Source organism: Amborella trichopoda, chromosome 1 (genome assembly GCF_054954075.1).
Source record: "Amborella trichopoda isolate Santa Cruz 75 chromosome 1, AtrichopodaSantaCruz75HAP2 v2.0, whole genome shotgun sequence".
NCBI classification, from domain to species: Eukaryota; Viridiplantae; Streptophyta; class Magnoliopsida; order Amborellales; family Amborellaceae; genus Amborella; species Amborella trichopoda.
Window position 1 is genome coordinate 40,529,233 of NC_142336.1, and position 20,144 is coordinate 40,549,376.

The 20,144-nt window shown below is 36.2% G+C and overlaps 1 protein-coding gene across 18 annotated transcripts in view; it reads left to right on the forward strand.

The window, feature by feature from the left end:
• LOC18426350 (gamma-glutamyl hydrolase 2) overlaps window positions 1-20,144 on the forward strand; it is a 37,552-nt gene that overhangs the window by 12,828 nt on the left and 4,580 nt on the right. For 4 of the 18 annotated variants that reach the window (XR_016054563.1, XM_088865335.1, XM_088865343.1 and 1 more), the window contains 6 exons: window positions 3,118-3,207; window positions 4,025-4,119; window positions 7,078-7,138; window positions 8,099-8,188; window positions 8,351-8,413; window positions 15,814-15,858. Coding sequence is in view for 10 of the 18 variants with exons in the window: in XM_088865335.1 (XP_088721461.1) it covers window positions 3,118-3,207; window positions 4,025-4,119; window positions 7,078-7,138; window positions 8,099-8,188; window positions 8,351-8,413; window positions 15,814-15,858 (444 nt within the window). In the remaining 8 variants the exon portion in view is untranslated. Of the gene's footprint in view, window positions 1-3,117; window positions 3,208-4,024; window positions 4,137-7,077; window positions 7,139-8,098; window positions 8,189-8,350; window positions 8,414-15,813; window positions 15,859-20,144 lie in introns of all 18 variants that reach the window. The other 14 variants (XR_002279617.2, XM_006833003.4, XM_020662434.2 and 11 more) reach the window with 7 other exon arrangements.

The following is a 20,144-nucleotide window of genomic DNA, read 5'->3' on the forward strand; positions in this document are numbered from 1 at the left end:
GTATAGTAGCAATCAAGGAGAAAAAGAGGAGAAAGAGAATGAGGGAGAAGAATATCCTGAGAGGAAAAAAGAGGTTAAGGCAGAGAAAAAGAGAGTCTCACATTGCGTTGGGTTTCTAACACTCACATGTCCCTCTTCCATTATGTATAGTATTAATTTTACAATCCTAGAATAATGGCCTTAAGGGAAAAGACAAATAAGTTCTTAGGGTACAACAGAAAGAACCATAACTTTAAATAGAGACTCCCGCTCATTTAGCATACATATCATCAATCTGCATCTGTCTATTATGTGGTTCATACATTTCTGCTAGATTGGCCCTCCTTGCCTGCTCCATTTGGGCCAAAAACTCCACATCCTCATCCTCTCTATTAAGTGCATAGTATTCACTCAATCACCCTCAGCCTTTGGACCTTCTCTCCTTTGCTATCTCTAATGATTTCTGAATATGCTCTTTAAATGCCGTTTGCCCCTTCCTACATGTCTGGACATCACTCCTGATTTTTGTGTGATGATGGTTTTGGTGGTTAATTCTACTTGTCATATCCCTCTCACTAAAATTATACCTCACCCATCCCTTCCCCTTCTTAGTCAATTTCTCCTCCTACTCCCATGCTGGATCTTTTCCCATCATCTTCTAAACCCATAGAAGCAAGTTGCATAAATGATTAAACAACTCACCCATTTAATTATTATAGCAAATATATTTCTATTAGGGCAAAGTTCTTCCTAATAAAACAATAGTACCAAAATAGTCCCTAAGTGCAAAGCAAAGTAGTTCTATGATTTTGTAAAGGATATATCCGACTATAATAAATTATTTCCTACTAGCAAAATATATTAGTTAAGAAGCAATATAGAATAACATAAAAAGAGGTAATTCATATTATTAAAAAACTTGGTTTCTTCTACCCAAAAACAGATCCTAGATGCAGTACAAATAGTCCATATTACAGAACAAAGATCACATTAGCCAAAAATTAGTTCCTTTTACTCGAAGAAGAATTCTTAAATGCGAATAATAGGTCCTAGATGCAACAGCAATAGAAAAAAAATGTAATTCCCGAAATTGAGTTTTAACAAACCATTGAGTATGCATAAAAAAAATCGATGGCTTTGAAATGCTTGTTATTTTGAGATAAAATTTTTACTTCCAACATAAAGAAAGCGAGCTAAATGCATATATAATTATATGAAACCGATATTATCAATGTTATAACATTATATAAAACGCCAAAACTAAAATTTGTAACACTCTAATGATTAAAATGTATCGTTGAGTACAAGGAAATTGAGAAAAGGTATAACCAATATTTGTTTTTGCTAAAATGCAACAAAAACTGCAACAAAACGCATGAATACTGCCAATAATACAATAACAATTGATAATACCATAGTTATAGGAATCTTTCACCTCGGGTGATGAATCCGGTTTGGAATCTCGTTTTGGCCCTTTGACAAACGAATCTTCATAGAATCAGGTTCTTTAAATTTAGGAATCTCCAACTGAGTTGTTTGGAGTCCAGATTCCACAATATCGAATCCCATGGTTCATAGGTGCACTAAACCGTGATTCCTTCGACTTGGAATCTTGCTTCCAATTTTCAGTAATACTGATCCAAAATAATATTTGGAATCCAAACATGAATTTCCTAGTGGACCATGCTAACCTGCTTTAACAAGTTTTGGGTTCAAGATAAACTTTATTATTCCCTTGTTGTAGAATGGTTGCAAAAATATAATGGAATGCTTGGAATCTTTCAGACATTATTTAAAACATTAATATGTAAATTGTAATTTTTTTATTCAACAAGGATGAGTTTCTAGAAACTCTACTTAACATTAGGATGAATGTCTAGAAGCTCTACTTGTGGTCATTGTTAATGTGTAGAACTCAAAATGAATTTCTCATTTTTAAATTAATTATTAATAAATAAAATAATTTTACTTTCTTTATTTGATGTAGAAACTCCAGTAAACCTCAACTCTTGTACTTACAGAACTCCAATTAAGGGCACTCGATGACCTGGATTCCAATTCTTGTGGGGAACTGTAATTGAGGGCATTCAATACACCAATTCCAACAGGGGAACCCTTATTTAGGGTAGTCGAGGATCTTGAATCCAATACTAAGGGAACCCTGGCTATGCATTGCTCAATATATCGATTCTACTACTAAGGGATTCATGGTTAAAATACACTAGGACCTCGAACCTTTGCCCCATATGGAACTTGTTCTTTGATAATTACTTGCCCGCTTTTAATCTATTGGGATCCCAATTCCCAAAACATAGGAATCTCGATTCTTGAGTTTTTTCATCTACAGTGCTTGAGTGAGTCTGTAAACTACTTGCCCTGTTTCATACAGTACTTGCCCAAGGACATGTTCCCATGTACTCGGGTTTGTATGAGTGAACTCACCTCAGCAACTTGCTGAGGCCAAGTAACTCGGTCGAGTTTTTAAACATTAATTATAGTCACATGTATTTTGTGCTCACATTATTACAAGCCACATGCCCCATGCATTATATTTTTCCTTGGTATTTGTAAATGTTTCGTGGGGGCTGCTAACTTAGTCTGTAGATCTGTTGAAAATATCACTCAATTTCACTTGTGCTGTATGTAAAAAGTGCTACAAAAGTAGACAATGTTTAATCTGTTATTGGGCAAGAAAGTGATGAATAAATGGTAAATTTTCTTTTCATACCTTATATGACATGATGTACAAATTTTAGGCATTCGTACAAACTTTGTTTCTGGTTATAATATGTGTCATTTATGTTTTGGTTCTATCTTTAATTTATTTTTTATTTTTATTTTCTTGACAACAACAATGGTGAATTAGAAAGGATAGTCCAAGTTTATTTGAGATTAAACTAAAGGGATTGCATCATAAAAACAAGAAAGATTGTGCGTGTATAAGACTGTTCCCATTGGCGTAAGAAACATTGACCTTTTCATGAACATTGCTTGATGCCCCCTTCATTATGCTTCCTCTAGTATTCCTGACCTCCAAGTATAATTTGCCTCTTGCTTGTTGTAGAACTATCTTAATCGTATATTTTCTAGTTAGCATGCATATCCCCCTCTAAATGAAGAGCTTTTGTGCTTATGCAGCATGTGTTGGAGAGAAATGATGCTGGTGATCACTTTCCTTTGGTAGCAATTTGCTTAAACTTTGAGTTAATAAGCATAATTGTCAGCCAGGTAAAATTGATGTTTCTGTCTTGCTAAATAAATAAATAATTAATTATGAGCCAATGATCTAATAAATGTAGAGATACAATGAATTTGATTCGGTCACACTTACTTTCTGTAAAAATGGTAAACCATTGCCCTTTGTCCAATAAGGGTGGCCAGATCTTACCAATGCAACTTGATTGCTTTCGTAGGAGTTACTCTTCTTTATTGATGAATCAAAATTATTATTTCATTCTATATCTATTGGGGCCCCTAGTGTTCATGTAAATGTTATCTTCATAAGCTTGTAGCTTTTTATGTATAATGAAGATTACTTCAAGGGTGTGTTTTCAATAAGGTTGCAAACTTAAACAATCCATTAAGGAGCACCTCTAAATTTTATCATAAATGTAATTTTGGTATAAATAATCTTAGGATGGCTTGAGAGTCTATTTTCATATTTAATTATAAAACTTTAAACTCTAAAAATTGTTCAAATAAGTAGATCTATAAACACATAAAAATCTTGAAAATGGATGTCCAGATAATGTGTTGCAAGATACACTATTTCTCGGACTTGAAATCTTCTTTTCTTTTCATATTCATACATCTAGATGTCGAGATGATCAATTAGAGGGTTTTCCAACATCAAAACAACCTTTTATGATGGACTTTTGAGGTACACCTTAATTCTACATTTTAAGATTGCAACCTTATATAAACTTTCTCCTTACTTCAAACCAAATACTTCTTCATATAAGTTCATACATTTGAATGGTTGTTCACATAATGTAAAACTTGTTTCTAATCTATCTTGGGTTTCATTTGTGCATTGTGGTTTTAGGACAGAAGTATTTTTGAAAGATATAGTGCATTGGATCTACCATCTACTCTTCAATTTAAACAAAATATTGAGCTAAATAATACAGTCTTTCGGAGGTAAGTTTTGTTCGGAGGTAAGTTCTTCTAGAGAGGCAGATAATTCATATAAATAGGTTTTGATTATCGTCATATTAATCTTGAAAGTTCACCTTGACCTGTTTTATCTCTAATTCTTCCTCTGGTTCACAGGAAAATATGGACGCTTATTGACATTATATGTTTTTGTCTATCTTCTCATGCACTCATTTATGGAGATCCATATGTACATTCGTGTATGATTATCTTTATGTAGATTTATTTGTGTTCCGTACCTGTGTTCATTTATAACATGTAATTTGAAAGGGGGGACACTGCTTGAAGTGTTCCTTTCAGCCAGAATTGTGACTTTCTTGTGAAGCTAGAACAAGTTCACAAAATGTCTATTTTCTTTATTGAAGAACTGTTTTATGCCCTTTGGTAAAGGAAAACATGCTATGAAGACACTGAGATTTTCAGTGGTTCTTTTTTTTACCAAAGTCAAACAGTAAGCTTGTAGGTTGGATGGAGTGGATGTCTATAGAAAACGGCCATAAAAGTTCTCTATAGAGTGTCCATGATTAAAGGGTCATATAGGTTCTTTTTGGAGTCAATTAACTAGCCATCTACTTGATTACTCGATAGTGTTCAACTCATGGAAGCTTAAACCTTTGAAATGAACCTTAGGCACATCCTACTTAGCATGAGAGAGGGTTTGAACTCTTGAAGTTTGTCCTAAAATAAATCAAGCTGACCTAAAAAAAAAAAGGCACCTGCCTTTTACTGGGGTTAGACTAGTCCTTTCTCCACGAAACCCTAATTTGGGTTAAACGTGCCACCCCATTTAATTTGTCTCTGGGTTGTGTGCCACTAATGTTGAGAGGGAGGAGAGAGATGGGCAGCATAGAGATGAGAGAGAGAGGAAGAAGCGTATTAGGGTGTGGAGGAGAGAGAGTGGCTCCAAAATTATATGTAATGAGAGGGAGTACAACTCCCAATAGAGGCCTCAAGACCCCCCTAAGTATACCTATCCAATGATTCACTTTGACCAATAGTAAATTAGGAAATTAGGCAAGAGAAGAAATTAGAGTCATCCATTCTACATATCAGCCATCATGATTTTGGGAGGCACATTAGGAATTTTATCTTTTTAATATTTGACCCATATCCACTTCTAGTTTAATTGGGAGTAACAAATTCAAAAACCTTCTAGAGCTTCTTAATTTATCTCTAATTGTCAGAAGTCAAAATAATATCTTTTGGTCAACTAACTTCCACAAAAATAGGCCCATATAATCTTCCCTTTTATTTTTTTAAAAGCATATCGAGCTAACCATACTAAAAAACAATTTAATTAAAACAAGAACTAAAAGAATAAAGATGTGGGGTGTGCCACCTTATGGGTAGCCCATTCGGGCCCCACGCCCCACCGTGGGGTGTGTGGCACATATGTGGGGTTGGATCCAAGGGCTCCATGTGCCCTTCATACTCATATAATTTCGATAATACCCGTTTTCAAGGAAATTACAGAAGAAATAATATAAAAAATTCTAAAAAAATTCTAAAATCTGCATAACCAAATTTGATACCAAAAATAAAATATCTTAAACTACATTGGTATTAATGGGTCAAAACCAAGTGACTATAAGGGTACTCCACCCGATTCAGTGGCTGCGATCCACAATTTTCTTAAACCAACCCAACAAAACTCATGACCCATAGTCTCATGCAGGGGTTCATGATTGGCTCATCAAAGCTGGCCAACAAACATCAGAACCACATTCTTGGAATGCAGATTATAGTCATCCCTTTAAGAGCAAGTCAAACACTTATCACTATAATGCAGGGGGTCTATCTCTATGCACATGTACACGTAGCCCATTTTAGGATTGTTTCCTGGTAATACGACTGTTATATGTACACGTCATGTGGAAGTTTGTTGAAGATTTAGCCCTTGCTCTTATAGGCCTACTTCCGCACACAGGAGACCACACAACTCTCTTGACCTACAAACTATCCCGGGTATCTCTTCGACCTCAACGAGAGATGACCCTCTGTAAACTCTTTTCAATGCCACATGCTCAGGGTAAGGGTTTTGGACATGATTAGGGCCATAGACCGCCTAACCCTTGGTCAATCAAACAATACACACTTCCACTGAAGTGTATAATCCACTATAAATGTCTTTTACATGATCTCAAGCCTTTAAAGCCCACAAACCACACCAGGCGTAGGGTATACAGTTAGTTTTACCTAGTGTTTCAAGGGCCGTATCTGTCGGTTGAACCAACCTCTCAGAAATCTGGTCTAGTTTAGTGAAGCAGACTGATTCTCCATTTTGAGAATCGGTCCCCAAGATGGAATTGACATGGATATAGACACTATAATGCACAATCTAAACTTGTTTCTCGTGAATTTCCACTTAATTTTAGTTCACTATTTGTTCATATGCATGTATAAGAGAAAGTTTGATATTTCCTATGTGCTGACTTATGAGTGCCTTGTGTTCTATATTGTACATACCGGAATCAATAATTGATTCAACATATTTACTTCAATTGCACTCTCCAATCTAAGATGAACGATAAATTGGATCTTAGTTTTATTTATGGCACTCTTGCCCTACCGAAGAATAGGAATTGCAAACTCCCCATCACTTGATTAATTCCAATTGAATAGTCTTACAGTCTAGGTCTTATGTTCACAGGCTCTTCTGTTTGGTTTTGGCTTGTAGATACAATAACAATGCCGGGTTTCCTTAATAGCCAGAGGCCCCAAATTTCCTTATTGCGCTTATGTGTTGTTTGAATCTGAAAGGCTTGTAGATGCAGTGGCAATGTGATGGACCTCAACTGCTGAACATCTTAATTTTTTCATTTTTAATCAATTATGTATTCTTTTTGTTCATTTATTCTGGAAGTCATTCTCAGTTATAACGAAATTTGTTTTCTTATGGCTTTTCTCTACCAGAATACATAAAATCTCTTTTTGATTGCACAGGTTTTCTTCAGAATTACTTAAAAAAGTGAGCACAGAATGCCTTATTATGCAAAGTCATCGAGTACGTTCTGTGTGCTGGAAATCATGATATCTTGCGGAGCTTACTAATAGTATTGGAAATTCCGTTATTTATAGATTATTACTGAAATTTGCCCTTGATTTATTTTGTTACTCATTATTCCCTATAAGTGCTCAGTTGTGCATTATTGTGATTTTTTCTCTTTAGTCATCAGCGAGCGGTTGACTGAAAATGCATTCTACTTTGAAATTTACTGCTCTGCTATCATACTCTATTTTTTCTGTAATGTAGTTTGCACTTTTGGATCTGTTATTCCCTTTTGAGAAGCATGTTAGACTATATTAGTAGTCAAACAAACTAAAGCATACAAGTACTTCTAAACAGTGATAGGTGACTTTTCGTAAATGATTAGGTTTCACTTTTATAGAAGACAAAGAACCTAAAATAACTTAAAATGAACGATGTGGGACTAATTGAACTCCTATCCCAAGCAGTTTCTCTCTCTTTTTCTCTCTCTCTCTTGATTTCTTTTCTCTCTAATATCTAATAATTCCAAGTGTATAGTTTTCTATTTAAGCATTTTTTAATTGTTTATTTGATTTCTATGTTTTATATTTCTCTTGTTTCTGTAAAAACTGTACTGGACACTTTTCATGTTCCATGTCTTGGATCGGCTCTGATAACACCAATTAAACTTACACTTAAATAACCATAAACCACTGAGGACCATTGTGGAAATGAGAATTGGAGAAGCTAAGGATATGATTTTCCCATAGGAATATCCATACGTGTCTATGTTTGAGAGCAGGAGAGTTGAACAATTACGAGGTTCCCAAGCGTGTCCAAGTGACGTTAGAATCTCCTAGATGGTACTAATGTTAGGCTTCTTTAAGTTTCTGATAGAGTTATAATATCATTGTTTTCACTGCACATGCTTGTGGCGCTATTCAACTTGAACAATTGCACTTCTATCCAGCTAACTCTATTCAACTTCTATGACAGTTCGGTGTATCACCTGAAACATTTGAATCAAACCATGCACTCTCGAATTTCTTCAAGATATTGACAACATGTGCAGATAAAAATGGAAAGGTATTGGAAAAATCCTAAAGCATCTCATGTGCTGCATTTCTTGCATGTGATTATTACGTGAATAAGCCTCCATGAAGAAGAAAATGTTTTTGATGTCATTGAAGTATAATACTGAATAGTGTAAAGAATCTTATATACTGATGCTATAAGTTGCTTTATTAGGTCTATGTCTCGACTACTCAAGCTTACAGATATCCAATATTTGGCTTCCAATGGCATCCAGAGGTATGATGTCCATCTAAGTGTACAATTACTTCAGATTCAAGGGGTATATCAACCTACTGATAAGGAGAGGTCATGGCCATAGTTTTTCATGTATAAACTAATTTCATTTGTCAAAAGATTTGCTTATTCACATTGATGAAATATTTAAGAGTGGGACATAAATTGCATGGAAGGTCTTCAACAAATATAGATTGATTTATGACATCGTATTCCACAAGATCCATTGGAGTTTCTATTCGGGATTAGGTTGTCAATGAACAGTCTCCACATGGACAACTGTGTCTGAAACAAAGGTGTCCAATTTCTTGTCGTACCGTCTGGAAAATTGGTTGGGAGAGTATGCTATAACTCTATGGACCATGGAAAAATTAGTCTTTACGGCCATGACTGTCCATGTAATGATGGATGGCAATGGGGACTGGGACCCACCATAAAATAACGACATAAATCACTTAACCCCACCGGTGGATCCTGTTCTCTCTCCATCACCATATATGATTCCACTGGACAGTGATGCCTCTAGGGGATATGGTGGTGGTGCTTTCCCTATTTGGCTAGGTCCTGTTTTGAAAAGAATCTAGCCGAACCTCTGCCCATCACAGTACTCATGGAGGTCAATCTCATTAAACCCCCAGCCTACATAGTGCTCAGGGGGACTGATCTCGCCATACCCCAGTTGTCATAGTGGTCAAGGAGGTTGTTAGGTGTGTTTTTAGTCATAATACAAGACTAAAAGCACCTAGGAAAATCAGCTCGAGAACCTGAAGATGTGATACAAAAGATGAGCATTAAGCGGATGCCAAGCCTATATATCTAGGAAGACAATGTGTTACTATACACGACCAATGGATATGATTTCTGGAATATATTTGCAAGGCATACCCCGAATATAATAATGGGGTATGGTGAACCTAAGACTCATCATATAAAGGCCCCTATGCCTTAAGAGTCCTAGTTGTCGATCAACTCGTAGTGATCAATCATAGAAAGACTATCAAAAGAAAAAAAAATAAAATAAAAAGAAGCTAAATTTGGAAGTGGAAGCACCAAAGTAAAGCACATCCAAACAATTAGAGTCATGAGTAACTATGATGTATATAAGGGTATAAGAGATTGCGCTTAACCCCAACACATATATATTTATATATATGGATCTCCATATCAATTGAGCACAAGGGCCCAACCTCCTCTTCCATGCGGTTGTTCCTTTTCTTCATCTTCTTCTCCTCTTTTGGTATAGTTTCACATGGTACCAAAGCAAGAGGTGTAGAAAACCCTAAAAGCAATCCACGGAAACAAGAAAGAAGAAACAAACACAAAAGAAAGAGACAACCAACCACAACGCAAAGATATACGTGGTTCGGCAACGTGCCTACGTCAATGGGAGATGAAAGTTTCTTTACTGGCAATGGAGAATAGGGTTACAATAACTCTCCTCCTCATGCCTCTCTGTTCTCTCTGATTACAAAGAGATCTGCGTAAAACAAGAAAGAGGAAACAAACACAGAAGAAAGAGACAACCAACCACAACGCAAAGATATACGTGGTTCGGCAATGTGCTTACGTCCACGGAGATGAGAGCTTCTTTACTGGCAATGGAGAATAGGGTTACAATAGCTCTCTTCCTCAAGCCTCTCTATTCTCTCTGATTACAAAGAGATCTGTATTTTTCCCTTAATCCAAAAAAAAAACCCCATTGCAACAATATATATTGAGTACCAGATAGATGGTACAAATTACTGAAATACCTCATGTACAGATATATATCGAATCCCAGATATATCGAATCTCCATGTATGGATATCCGAAATTTTCCGCCGAACCCCCACAGTCGTCGAGTCAATCAAGTCTACCTGGCCGGACACTCCTCCTGGCCTCAAGCCCTTCGGGCTTTTAACAACCCTCTAAAGTCATCCTTTTAACTCCATCTTAGCAAATCTATTTTCTCAGAATACAAGACATCAATCCTCAATAATCTTCACCTTGCCTTGAATTCTGTCGAGCCACTCTGAAGATGTCTTCGTCCCCATACCTCCATAAAGGTACATGACTACACGTCCACCTGCCATGGGGTGCTTCCCCTCACTCTCAACAATGAGTGACATTAAGCAAGTTCAAATAAAGCTTGAACTTCTTCATAGTGATTGGCTTTGTAAGTATATCTGCAGGGTTGTCATTCATATGAATTTTCTTCCAGCGAATGATTCCTTTTGACACAAGCTCCCTGGTATTGTGATATCTCACATCAATGTGTTTTGTCTTTATATGAAACACTTGATTCTTTACAAGATTTATGGCACTCTGACTATCACAATGAAGCACAGTACCTTCTTGCTCCACCCCCAACTCACGAGCCAAACCAATCGACTAGATCGCCTCATTTGCAGCCTCAACTGCTGCCATGTACTCTGCCTCTGTCGTAGACAAGGCAATCATAGGTTGAAGCATTGCCTTTCATGAAATAGGTCCACCCGCTGGTGTGAATACATACCCTGTAGTAGACCTTCGTTTGTCTAAATCACCGGCATAGTCGGGATCGACATATCCCACCAGTTCTGTAGAGCTTCTCTTCCTGCTGAACATAATTCTGAGATCTGACATCTCGCTCAAATATCTGAAAATCCACTTGATTGCATCCAATGCTTCCTGCCAGAATTACTCATGTATAGACTAACAACACTGACAGCATGAGATAAATCCGGCCTGCTACAAATCATAGCATACATGAGGCTTCCGACTGTGCTAGCATAAGGCACCAGAGACATTTGCTCTCATTCGTAGTGGGACACTACCATTTAGATAACTTGAAATGACTCGCCAATGGAGTGCTAACTAACTTGGCATTTTCCATGTTGAAACGCTCCAGCACCTTTTCAACATACCTTTTCTGAGTTACCCAGAGTTTTCTTCTTGAATAGCCAATCTACACCATGAAAGAGTCAAAGCGCTTGTACCACTGCTTGGGAGATTGCTTAAGACCATAAAGTGATCTCTTGAGCAAGCAAACTTGATCTTCCTTTCCATGCACCTTGAAGCCTTCAGGTTGCTCTATAAAGATTTGTTTCTCTAGATCACCATGTAAAAACGTTGTCTTCACATCAAGCTGTTCTAGTTCCAAATCAAATATGGCTACTAAAGCAAGTAATAACCTTATTGAAGTGTGCTTGACAACCGGAGATAATATTTCATTGTAGTTCACTCCCTCCTTCTGAGCGTAGCCCTTTGCTACGAGCCTAGCCTTGAATCTCTCACATTCCCTTTCTGTTGCTGTCACTTTTTTTCGAAAGATCTACTTGCACCCAATCTCTTTCGTTCCTTTGGGCCTCTTGACAAGCTCCCAAGTCTTGTTCTTTTTCAGAGACTCTATCTCCTCCATTATGGTTGTCATCCATTTATCATTTTGTACATCATTTGGAGCATCTTTGAAAGAATCGATTTCCCCAGTACTAACTGTTAGAGCAAAAACTACCATGTCCTCAGAGCCGTATCTCGCAAGGGCTTTGTGAACATGTTTTTCCTGCCTTTGGCCAGATTATAGGGTTCACCATGTGGTTGCTGCTGTTCTGGTGTGTAGCCGGATGATTCTTTCTTTTTTGGTATTTCAGACTCTTCTAGCTCCACCTGGACTGTCGATCTTTCTCCATCACTTTCTACTTGCATTTTGTCATCTTGCATGTTGATTGACTTCACCATGTGAGATTCATTAAGCACAACAAGAGGATCTAAGTTTAATATCAGTATTTCTAGTCATGGTACTCATCTTTTAAACTCTTTTTCTTCAAACCTTAATCTGTTGTCCCTCTTCTTCCTTCTACCTTTCTTCTTGCACAATGTAAAATCTCGTCCCTTCCTTTCATTTCTTCTACTTTCTTATTAACTTACCATTCAAGTCAGATTCAAGGACCTCAGATGAGATCAGGGACTTTACAAATCCTAAGTTCATCTATCCTAAGTACATCTATATCTCTTCTCTCATAATCGGTATCTCTCTCTCTCTCTTCAAACCCTACTTTTTCTATTTCTTTCCTCCCTAGTTTTCTATTCAATCCCTTCTCTTTCTCTCAAACTTTAATAAAAGAAATAATGTCTATCTATAAGAATCTATTTTCTCCCATTTGGAATCAAATCTGATTTCAGAAACCAGCAACGTAATTTTACCCCTAAAAAATCTCTATAAATCTCCCTTTCTATCGCCAAAAATTCCTTTTCTCCCACTTGAGCTTAAATCTGATTTCAGAAATTTATTAGCTTAAGCATGTCTTTCTATCCTTAAAAATCTCTCACTTTCGTCCATATTGAACTCTTCTTGTAGAGAAAGGGCCTATCCTTTGTCTCTATACATTGGATCTAATAGTGAAGTAGAGAAAGGGCCTACACTTTGTCTTTGTAAAGAAACGGTGTTTTGTTCTTTTGATTTCGTGCCGAAAGGTGACAAATCTTCTCCAATCCATTTTCACTCCAAACCTGTTGTATCTCTCGCACTTGAACTCAAAAAAAAAAAAAAAAAAATTCTCTCTCTCGCTCTTTTCAATACCGTTTCTTTCCTCAAATTTCTTTTTTACCTGTTCCCTACTTTTCTCCTACATCTCTTTACCATCCATTTTGAAAAAAGGAAAAGAAAGAATAAAAGCCCTAGAGTATCCTCAACAAGTTACATCATGGCTAGATCTTCTTATTGTTCCTCCTTTCTTCTCTATATCATCTAACTGGACTCTACAAACTTTCTTATGCGGAAACATTAAATATCTCACTTCATTCGTAGTCAAACTGATGGGTCATCTTGATGGAACGAGTTGATGCCTCTAGAATTTCACAATGAAGAAACAAATGACAAAGGGAATTGAAAACTGATTTCCACTCAGAATCCCGCATTCCCTACATGAAATGCTTTGGGCCAAGCCCTTGTTTCTTGAATCACCACAACCCTTGTTAATTTACTTATGCTGACAAGATCTTGCACCTGGAACATAGAAGAGGAAGACAAGGGAGAGAAGACAAAAGAGGCATGTTGGGCTTTGGCATGAACGAAACTGGGCTGTTGTGGCATGCCCAAGATAACGAGTTGTTATATTAAATGAATGGTGTTACATTAGGGCAACAACTTTACGAAAATTCCCTTGTACAAATACAAGCAAAAACAAGAAGATTATACATAAAACAAGACTTCTAACACTCCCCCTCAAGTTGTACATTGTGTTAAACACGTACAACTTGCTTCACAAGTATATATACCTGCGATTTGATTTTATTTACCCATGAATTTTGCTTCAACCTCTTTAGGCTCTATCTTTTCTCTAATAAAATGATAATTTATCTCAATATGTTTTGTTGTATTATGAAATCTTGGGTTTGCAGCAAGTGCTTAGGCACTTTTATTATTGCAATAGATGGACGATCGACCATCTTTTTATAACCCAACCAAGATATGAGACTACCAATCCATAAAATCTCTGCTGCCATTCCAGCAAGAACCCTGTATTTTGCATCAATGCTTGATCTGGCAATCGTTCTCTGCTTTCTGCTCTTCCAAGATATTACATTCTCCCAGAGAAACACAATAACCTGAAACTGATTTTCTAGAATCAGGATCTAGGGCCCAATCTGCATGTGAATATCCAATTACAAACCCCAAATCCAGACTCACTTGTTTTTTTTTCTTATATAACAAACTATTGGCAATGGAACCTTTCACATATTTCATAATCCTTTCCAATGCCTCCTTGTGTGTAGTGGTTGGCGCATGCATGTACTGACATATCTTATTAACAACATATGGAAATGTTAGTCACCCCTGCCAAACTTTTGTATTTTCTTGCTCTAACAATGGGTCTCCTTGATCGGCATATAATGTTCTGTTTAAGGCTACTGGAGTGCAACAAGGTTTACAATTCAACATATTGGCCTTTTCTAGCATATCTAAAGCATATTTTTACTGTGAAAGGTGACTCTCACTAGAAGAACGATCCGCTTCAATTCCAAGGGAATACCTTAGTTCTAGGTCCTTCATTTGAAACCTTTCATTGAGGAACTCCTTTATTTATCCTTCTCATATTGTTTTCTATAACAATAATGATATCCACATATAACAAGATAATAACATGGCCTTTCTTACCTTTCAGAAGGAATAGAGAATTATCATTGGCTAATAAAAAAAAATCTCTCCCCTTTATTGCATCATAAAAATTATGGAACCACGTTCTGGATATTTGCTTTAGTCCATACATAGATCTCTTTAATTTACAAACATATTCAACTGGGTTTGCTTTATTGAGCCACATGGTTGTTCCATATACACTTCCTCCTTTAATTCTCTATTTAAGAAAGTATTTTTTAACATCCAATTGAGAAAATGGTCAATCGTCCATGAGAGGATGGGATATAACAACCATTACCGTAACAAATTTAATAATTGGACTAAAAGTTTCCTAGTAGTCTAAGCCACGTCGTTGGTTAAATCCTCTTGCCACAAGTCTTGCCTTAAACCTTTGAATGCTCCCATCAGGTTTATATTTTACTTTGTACACCCATTGACGACTCACCACATTCTTGTCTCTCGGTGAATGCATGGCTTGTATTTCTTCCGCCATTGCTCAAGTCCACCTCTCACCTCTTCTGGCTACAAAGAAATTTCTAAGTTCTTTTATCTTGATTGTTTCACATATGTATACCTGAGAATTATGTGAGAAACATTCATATTGACCCATCTATCAATAGGATATTTCACTCTTGCTGATCTTCTCAAACTGACTTCATCTTGCTGCTCATTCTCGTGTTCTCTCTATCTTGAGGCTGTTGGAAATCTTGTGAAGTTGGCTGTAAATTAAGAGGCTGTTGTCCAATCTTTGACCTTCTTTGATATAAATTATGTCTTGTCTGATTTGTTTGTTTTGCACTTCTTCATTGGTATCTAAGAAGGGTGGAATATCTTCTCCTGGGTCATACGGTGCCTCTTCATGGATGCTTTCTTCAATCTGGCCGCTAATTTCTTGATTTTGGTCAGTCATGTCTCCATCAACCCTTTTGATTTCAGCATCATCTACAATATGTTCCGCATCGTTTCTCTTCTGTCTTTGCTGTTTTCCCATAGAATTTTTTAATTTTCCATCTACCATAGGCTGGTGATGAGCTGTGTCATCCTGAATTTTATTTCCTTTAAAACGTGCATCACTTGTAAACATTTCCTTTAGAGGATACTGTAAGCGCCTTTCATAGAAAACATGCCTGGAAACCAATATCCTTTTCAATCTAGTATTGTAACATCCATATCCTTTATACTCATCAGCATAACCAACAAATGTGCACACTTTAGCCTTAGGGGAGAGCTTATTTCTTTGGTGGTTGTCTATTGCACATATGCATAGCATCTAATGGTCTTTGACATAGAACAATCTATTTTACAGGGGCTTGATCCCATTAAGAGCACTTGGTGGCATCCTATTAATAAGGTATATGGCTATTGAAATACCTCGGTCTATAAGTACTTGGGTACACCACTAGAAAAGATAAGAGACGATGCTTATCCTTCTTTTTCTTAGCAACTTTGTCTTGGGCTGGAGTATGTGGACAAGAGATCTGTTGTTCTATCCCATCATTCCTTAAGTAGTTTTTGAAAGCATGAGAAGAGAATTCTTCCCCTCCATCACTTCAGAAAAAAAAAAAAAAAAAAGGTTTTCGGTAATGTTTTTCAACAAATGACTTTAACTTCATGAACACCCTGAATACATCAGATTTTGTTTTTGGAAAAAAAAAACACCCATGTATAAAATGAGTAATTATCAACGAATGTAACATAATAACAAGAATAAGAAGAACAACAAACAGGTACAGGACCCCACACATCAGAATGAATTAACTCAAATGGTGAAGCTCTTTTATTGCTTAAAGAAAAGGGAAGTTCAGGATTTTTGTCGAACTGACATTCATAGAAATCAACTAAGTTCTGTGACATTTGAGGATACAACATGTTGGAAATAATTAATTATTGTTACAGTTGAGGGGTATAAATGTCTTTTATTTTTCCTTAGGACGTGTCCTATTTCATTGTGCCATGGGCAGTATTGTAATTGGTTACTTGTATTAATATAAAAGGAGGTGCATGCTGGTCATTTCATACCATCATGTCACTCTCTCTTCTCTTGTCTCGCTCTTCCTCATGCCTTTCTTGCTCTTCTCCTCTTTCTCTTTCCCTCTTTTACTACTCTCTAATCTCCTACTTTTATTTGTTCCTCCTTTTTTCTCCTTTAATTAGATTTTTTTTTCAACTTGGTATCGTAGTAGGCTAAAATATCAAAGAAAAGGTGTGTGGAGATATGATTTAAAGCTGATGTCATCTGTATGATTAGATGACGACATCATGCCTTGAAAGCTTAGCTTCTTTGTTTTTTAGCAATGATTGTGTTGATCAAGGTGAGCTCTTTTGGTTTCTTGATATAGATCTTGTGTCTGATAGAAAACTTAAATCACAGATGGATTGGGGTTTTTATACCCTAATCAAGAAAGCATTGGCAGTGCTGTTTTTCATGTTCTTTTGAGTAGAAAAGAGTTGTGATCAAATTTGAAGGGATAACCAGATCTGTAAATCCTTTTTCAGAAGAGATCTAAGATGTTCTTTTGAAAAGAAAAGAAGTGTGATCAAATCTGAGGGTCTAACCAGATTTGTAAATCTCTTTTGGTAAAAAATCTGAGGGTGTAACTTAATCTCAATTGTCGATTAGATCCGAGGGTGTAACTAGATCTCAAACACAGTAGAAGATGTCTCAACAAATGTCAGATTTGGAGTACAAGCCTTTTCACTTTTGTGCTTCTCGTGGAGAGTCGAGTGAAGAGGATAGTAACAAAAGACCTTGATGTGGAGAATATCACTCAAGGATTTTTATTTGAAGGATGAGATTCTTGATTTTAACACAAATTACATCGAAAATTAGCAAGTCATAGATTGAGATTCACTACCAATCTTCAATATATACTAAGATGAACAACAAAATTTCTTAGGAGATCTGATCTATGACAAGGATCGGGATGATGATGATGAGATTTTCGGAGAGGGTGAAGGATATGACTAGAAGGCAACAAGACTATTCCAAATCATGGCATTTAAATTGTCATTAATATCAAAGAGGTAAAGCATTCAAGAAATTTAGGGTATTGAAATAAGAGTAGCATAGATGAAATATAGCCAACTCATAAGCTACAAATTGTGGCCCTAATTTCATAAAGTAATGAAATAGATGTCCAAAACACCTTTAAAGGCCAGAAATAGGGTTTCAAGTTGCTTACATGATTTTTAATGGGAATTCAAGAATAGCCGAATCTGATAAATTTTCATATGTTCCTCAATATGCATATCAAGGTCCATTTCTTGAGGAATTATCTTTACCATGAATAATCTTTGAGCCAACAAAGAAGAAGAAGGTTGAAGAAGGTGGTTTTGACGCTTGATTCATCTTGGCACAATTCACGATGAGTTTTATCCAACCAAGGGAGAATAATGGAGGGTAAAATTATTCTTAATTTTTATTTTTATTCAATTTTAAAAGATGTATACTACAGTTTTAGTTTTAAAGTTTATTTCTAAGGTTTTTATTTATTTTTATTTACTTCATGAGTACTGTTTACAAGTACTTTTCACGAGTACTGTTTATAGGTATTATTCGTAAAGGTAAAATTGCCATTACAAAATTTAAGTTTAAGTTAGGATATATGGGTAAAAGTATTATTTGTTTGAAAACTTTTTGTACTTGGTACTGTTCATAGGTATTATTCATAATTTAAGTTTAAGTTAGGATATATGGGTGAATGATTATTTGTTTGAAAACTTTTTGTTCTTGGAACATTAAATCATAATATATAAGAGGTGTGTGGGGCCTTGAGGGGGTCATTCCACATGATTTTTAGAAATTAAAAGAGAGAAAAGCATAGGCTTTTGGAGCCCTAGTGTGGAGAAGAAACCATAGGTTTCTTTGAATTGTGCTTGTGTTTGGTTTTGTTTCTTGCTGATTTTACTATTCCCTTCAATTTTTCTACATCAGTATTGCACCTTGTCTTTATTTTCAACTGGATGAAATACTCATTCTCTCCCAGCATAAGAGTACACCTTGGATTTACTTTCACAAAAGGCTTGAAGGTTGCAAGTCATCATGACCCTTGAACCTATTAACCGATTCATCAAACACTTGAGCAAAAGAAGGTGAACTTGTGTCTAATACATGGTAATAGCTCAGTGGAGCACTACAATACCTGCCATTCACTTGATCAGACACTGCTTTTGTGGTGAACCAGGTCTCCTAATTTATGCATGCTTCGTACTTTACTCATTTTGAAGTGGTGAAACACTTCGCTATATTAAAATAACAACTAGTGATGACCTACTATATAGTAGAGGAGATTCTTATTCCAATCCTCTCACCAATGTGGCTTATTACTATAACTGATTGGGCTGGAGATCCTGAATTCTGTCGCTCCATATTTGGTTATAGTGTTTTCTTGGGACAAAATCTTGTTCATCAAGTAGTAGAAAACAAAGAACCTCACTAGTATGAGCATGGAAGTCGAATTCTGATCTATGGCAGTAGTAGCTGCTGAAGTTACTTGGATTCGGCATCTTTTGATCTCCCATGCTTAGAACATCTCACAGTTGTTACATAATTGTGATAATCGTAGCACCATTTTAATTTCTCTCATCCCAGTCCATCATGGGAGGACTAAGAACATTGAAATTGATCAACTCTTCATCGGAGAAAAGACTGAAGATCAAGTTGTGGCGAGAATCATCGGTTCTGAAAATCAAGTTGCGGATATATTTCTGATGCAGGGAAGATGGAGGGAATAAATAATTAAAATAAAACTGATAATAAAGGGTGAGAAATTATACTCTCTTTCTTGGTCGGCAAAGGAGTCTACCCCAAAAGATCTTTTCACAAGATCAACTTTACTCAATTCCAATCTCTTCTTTACAGTGAGGGACTCTTCCCTTTAAATACACTTGGAAGGAAATAAATAGATAAATAAAACAATCCGCAAAAAATAGACTCTCTCTTATCTCTTTCTCTCTAACTCCCACGTAAGTTTCTATTTCTATCTATATCTCTAAATCTCATGTGATCTTCTCTTTCTAAAAAGATAATAAAATGTAATTTTTAGTTATCGTAAAAGATAAGCTATTTCTTAAATCAAAAGATAGGCATTCCTGGGTGACAACCCATGCCCCTACTAATACTCACGCACAGAAATCTTCCCACCTAACTTATCTCAGAGCATTCCTATTCTTAAGAAAAATAAGCAAAAAAATAATAACACTAAAATTTTGACAAATCTCCTTCCGTACCATTCTCCCCGGGTTGGGAGAAGCTCGACTTCGATCTTATCGAACTCAAATCCTTTAGAGGCCTTCTCTAAAGTTGGTGATGAAGTCCCACCATACGCATCAACACTTGTTCTTTAATAAATTGATTTGATTCATAGAATACTTTTTGCTCATATTTAAGTAAAACACTGGGACCTCATGCTCTTATGATTTCTTTTTCTTTTTCAAGGTTATTGTAAAATATGGGAAGATCAAGTTGAATACAAAGATTATGAGGATGCTCCTCAGATCGTGGTTCTTGCATCACAATATGATCATCACATTTAGGATCGGCACAGTTAGTTAGTCGTGGGTCTCAATTCATCTCTACCACGAAATCTGATGTCAGATCTTCATGGTTGCAAGTACCCTCTTCACGATGAACATTGG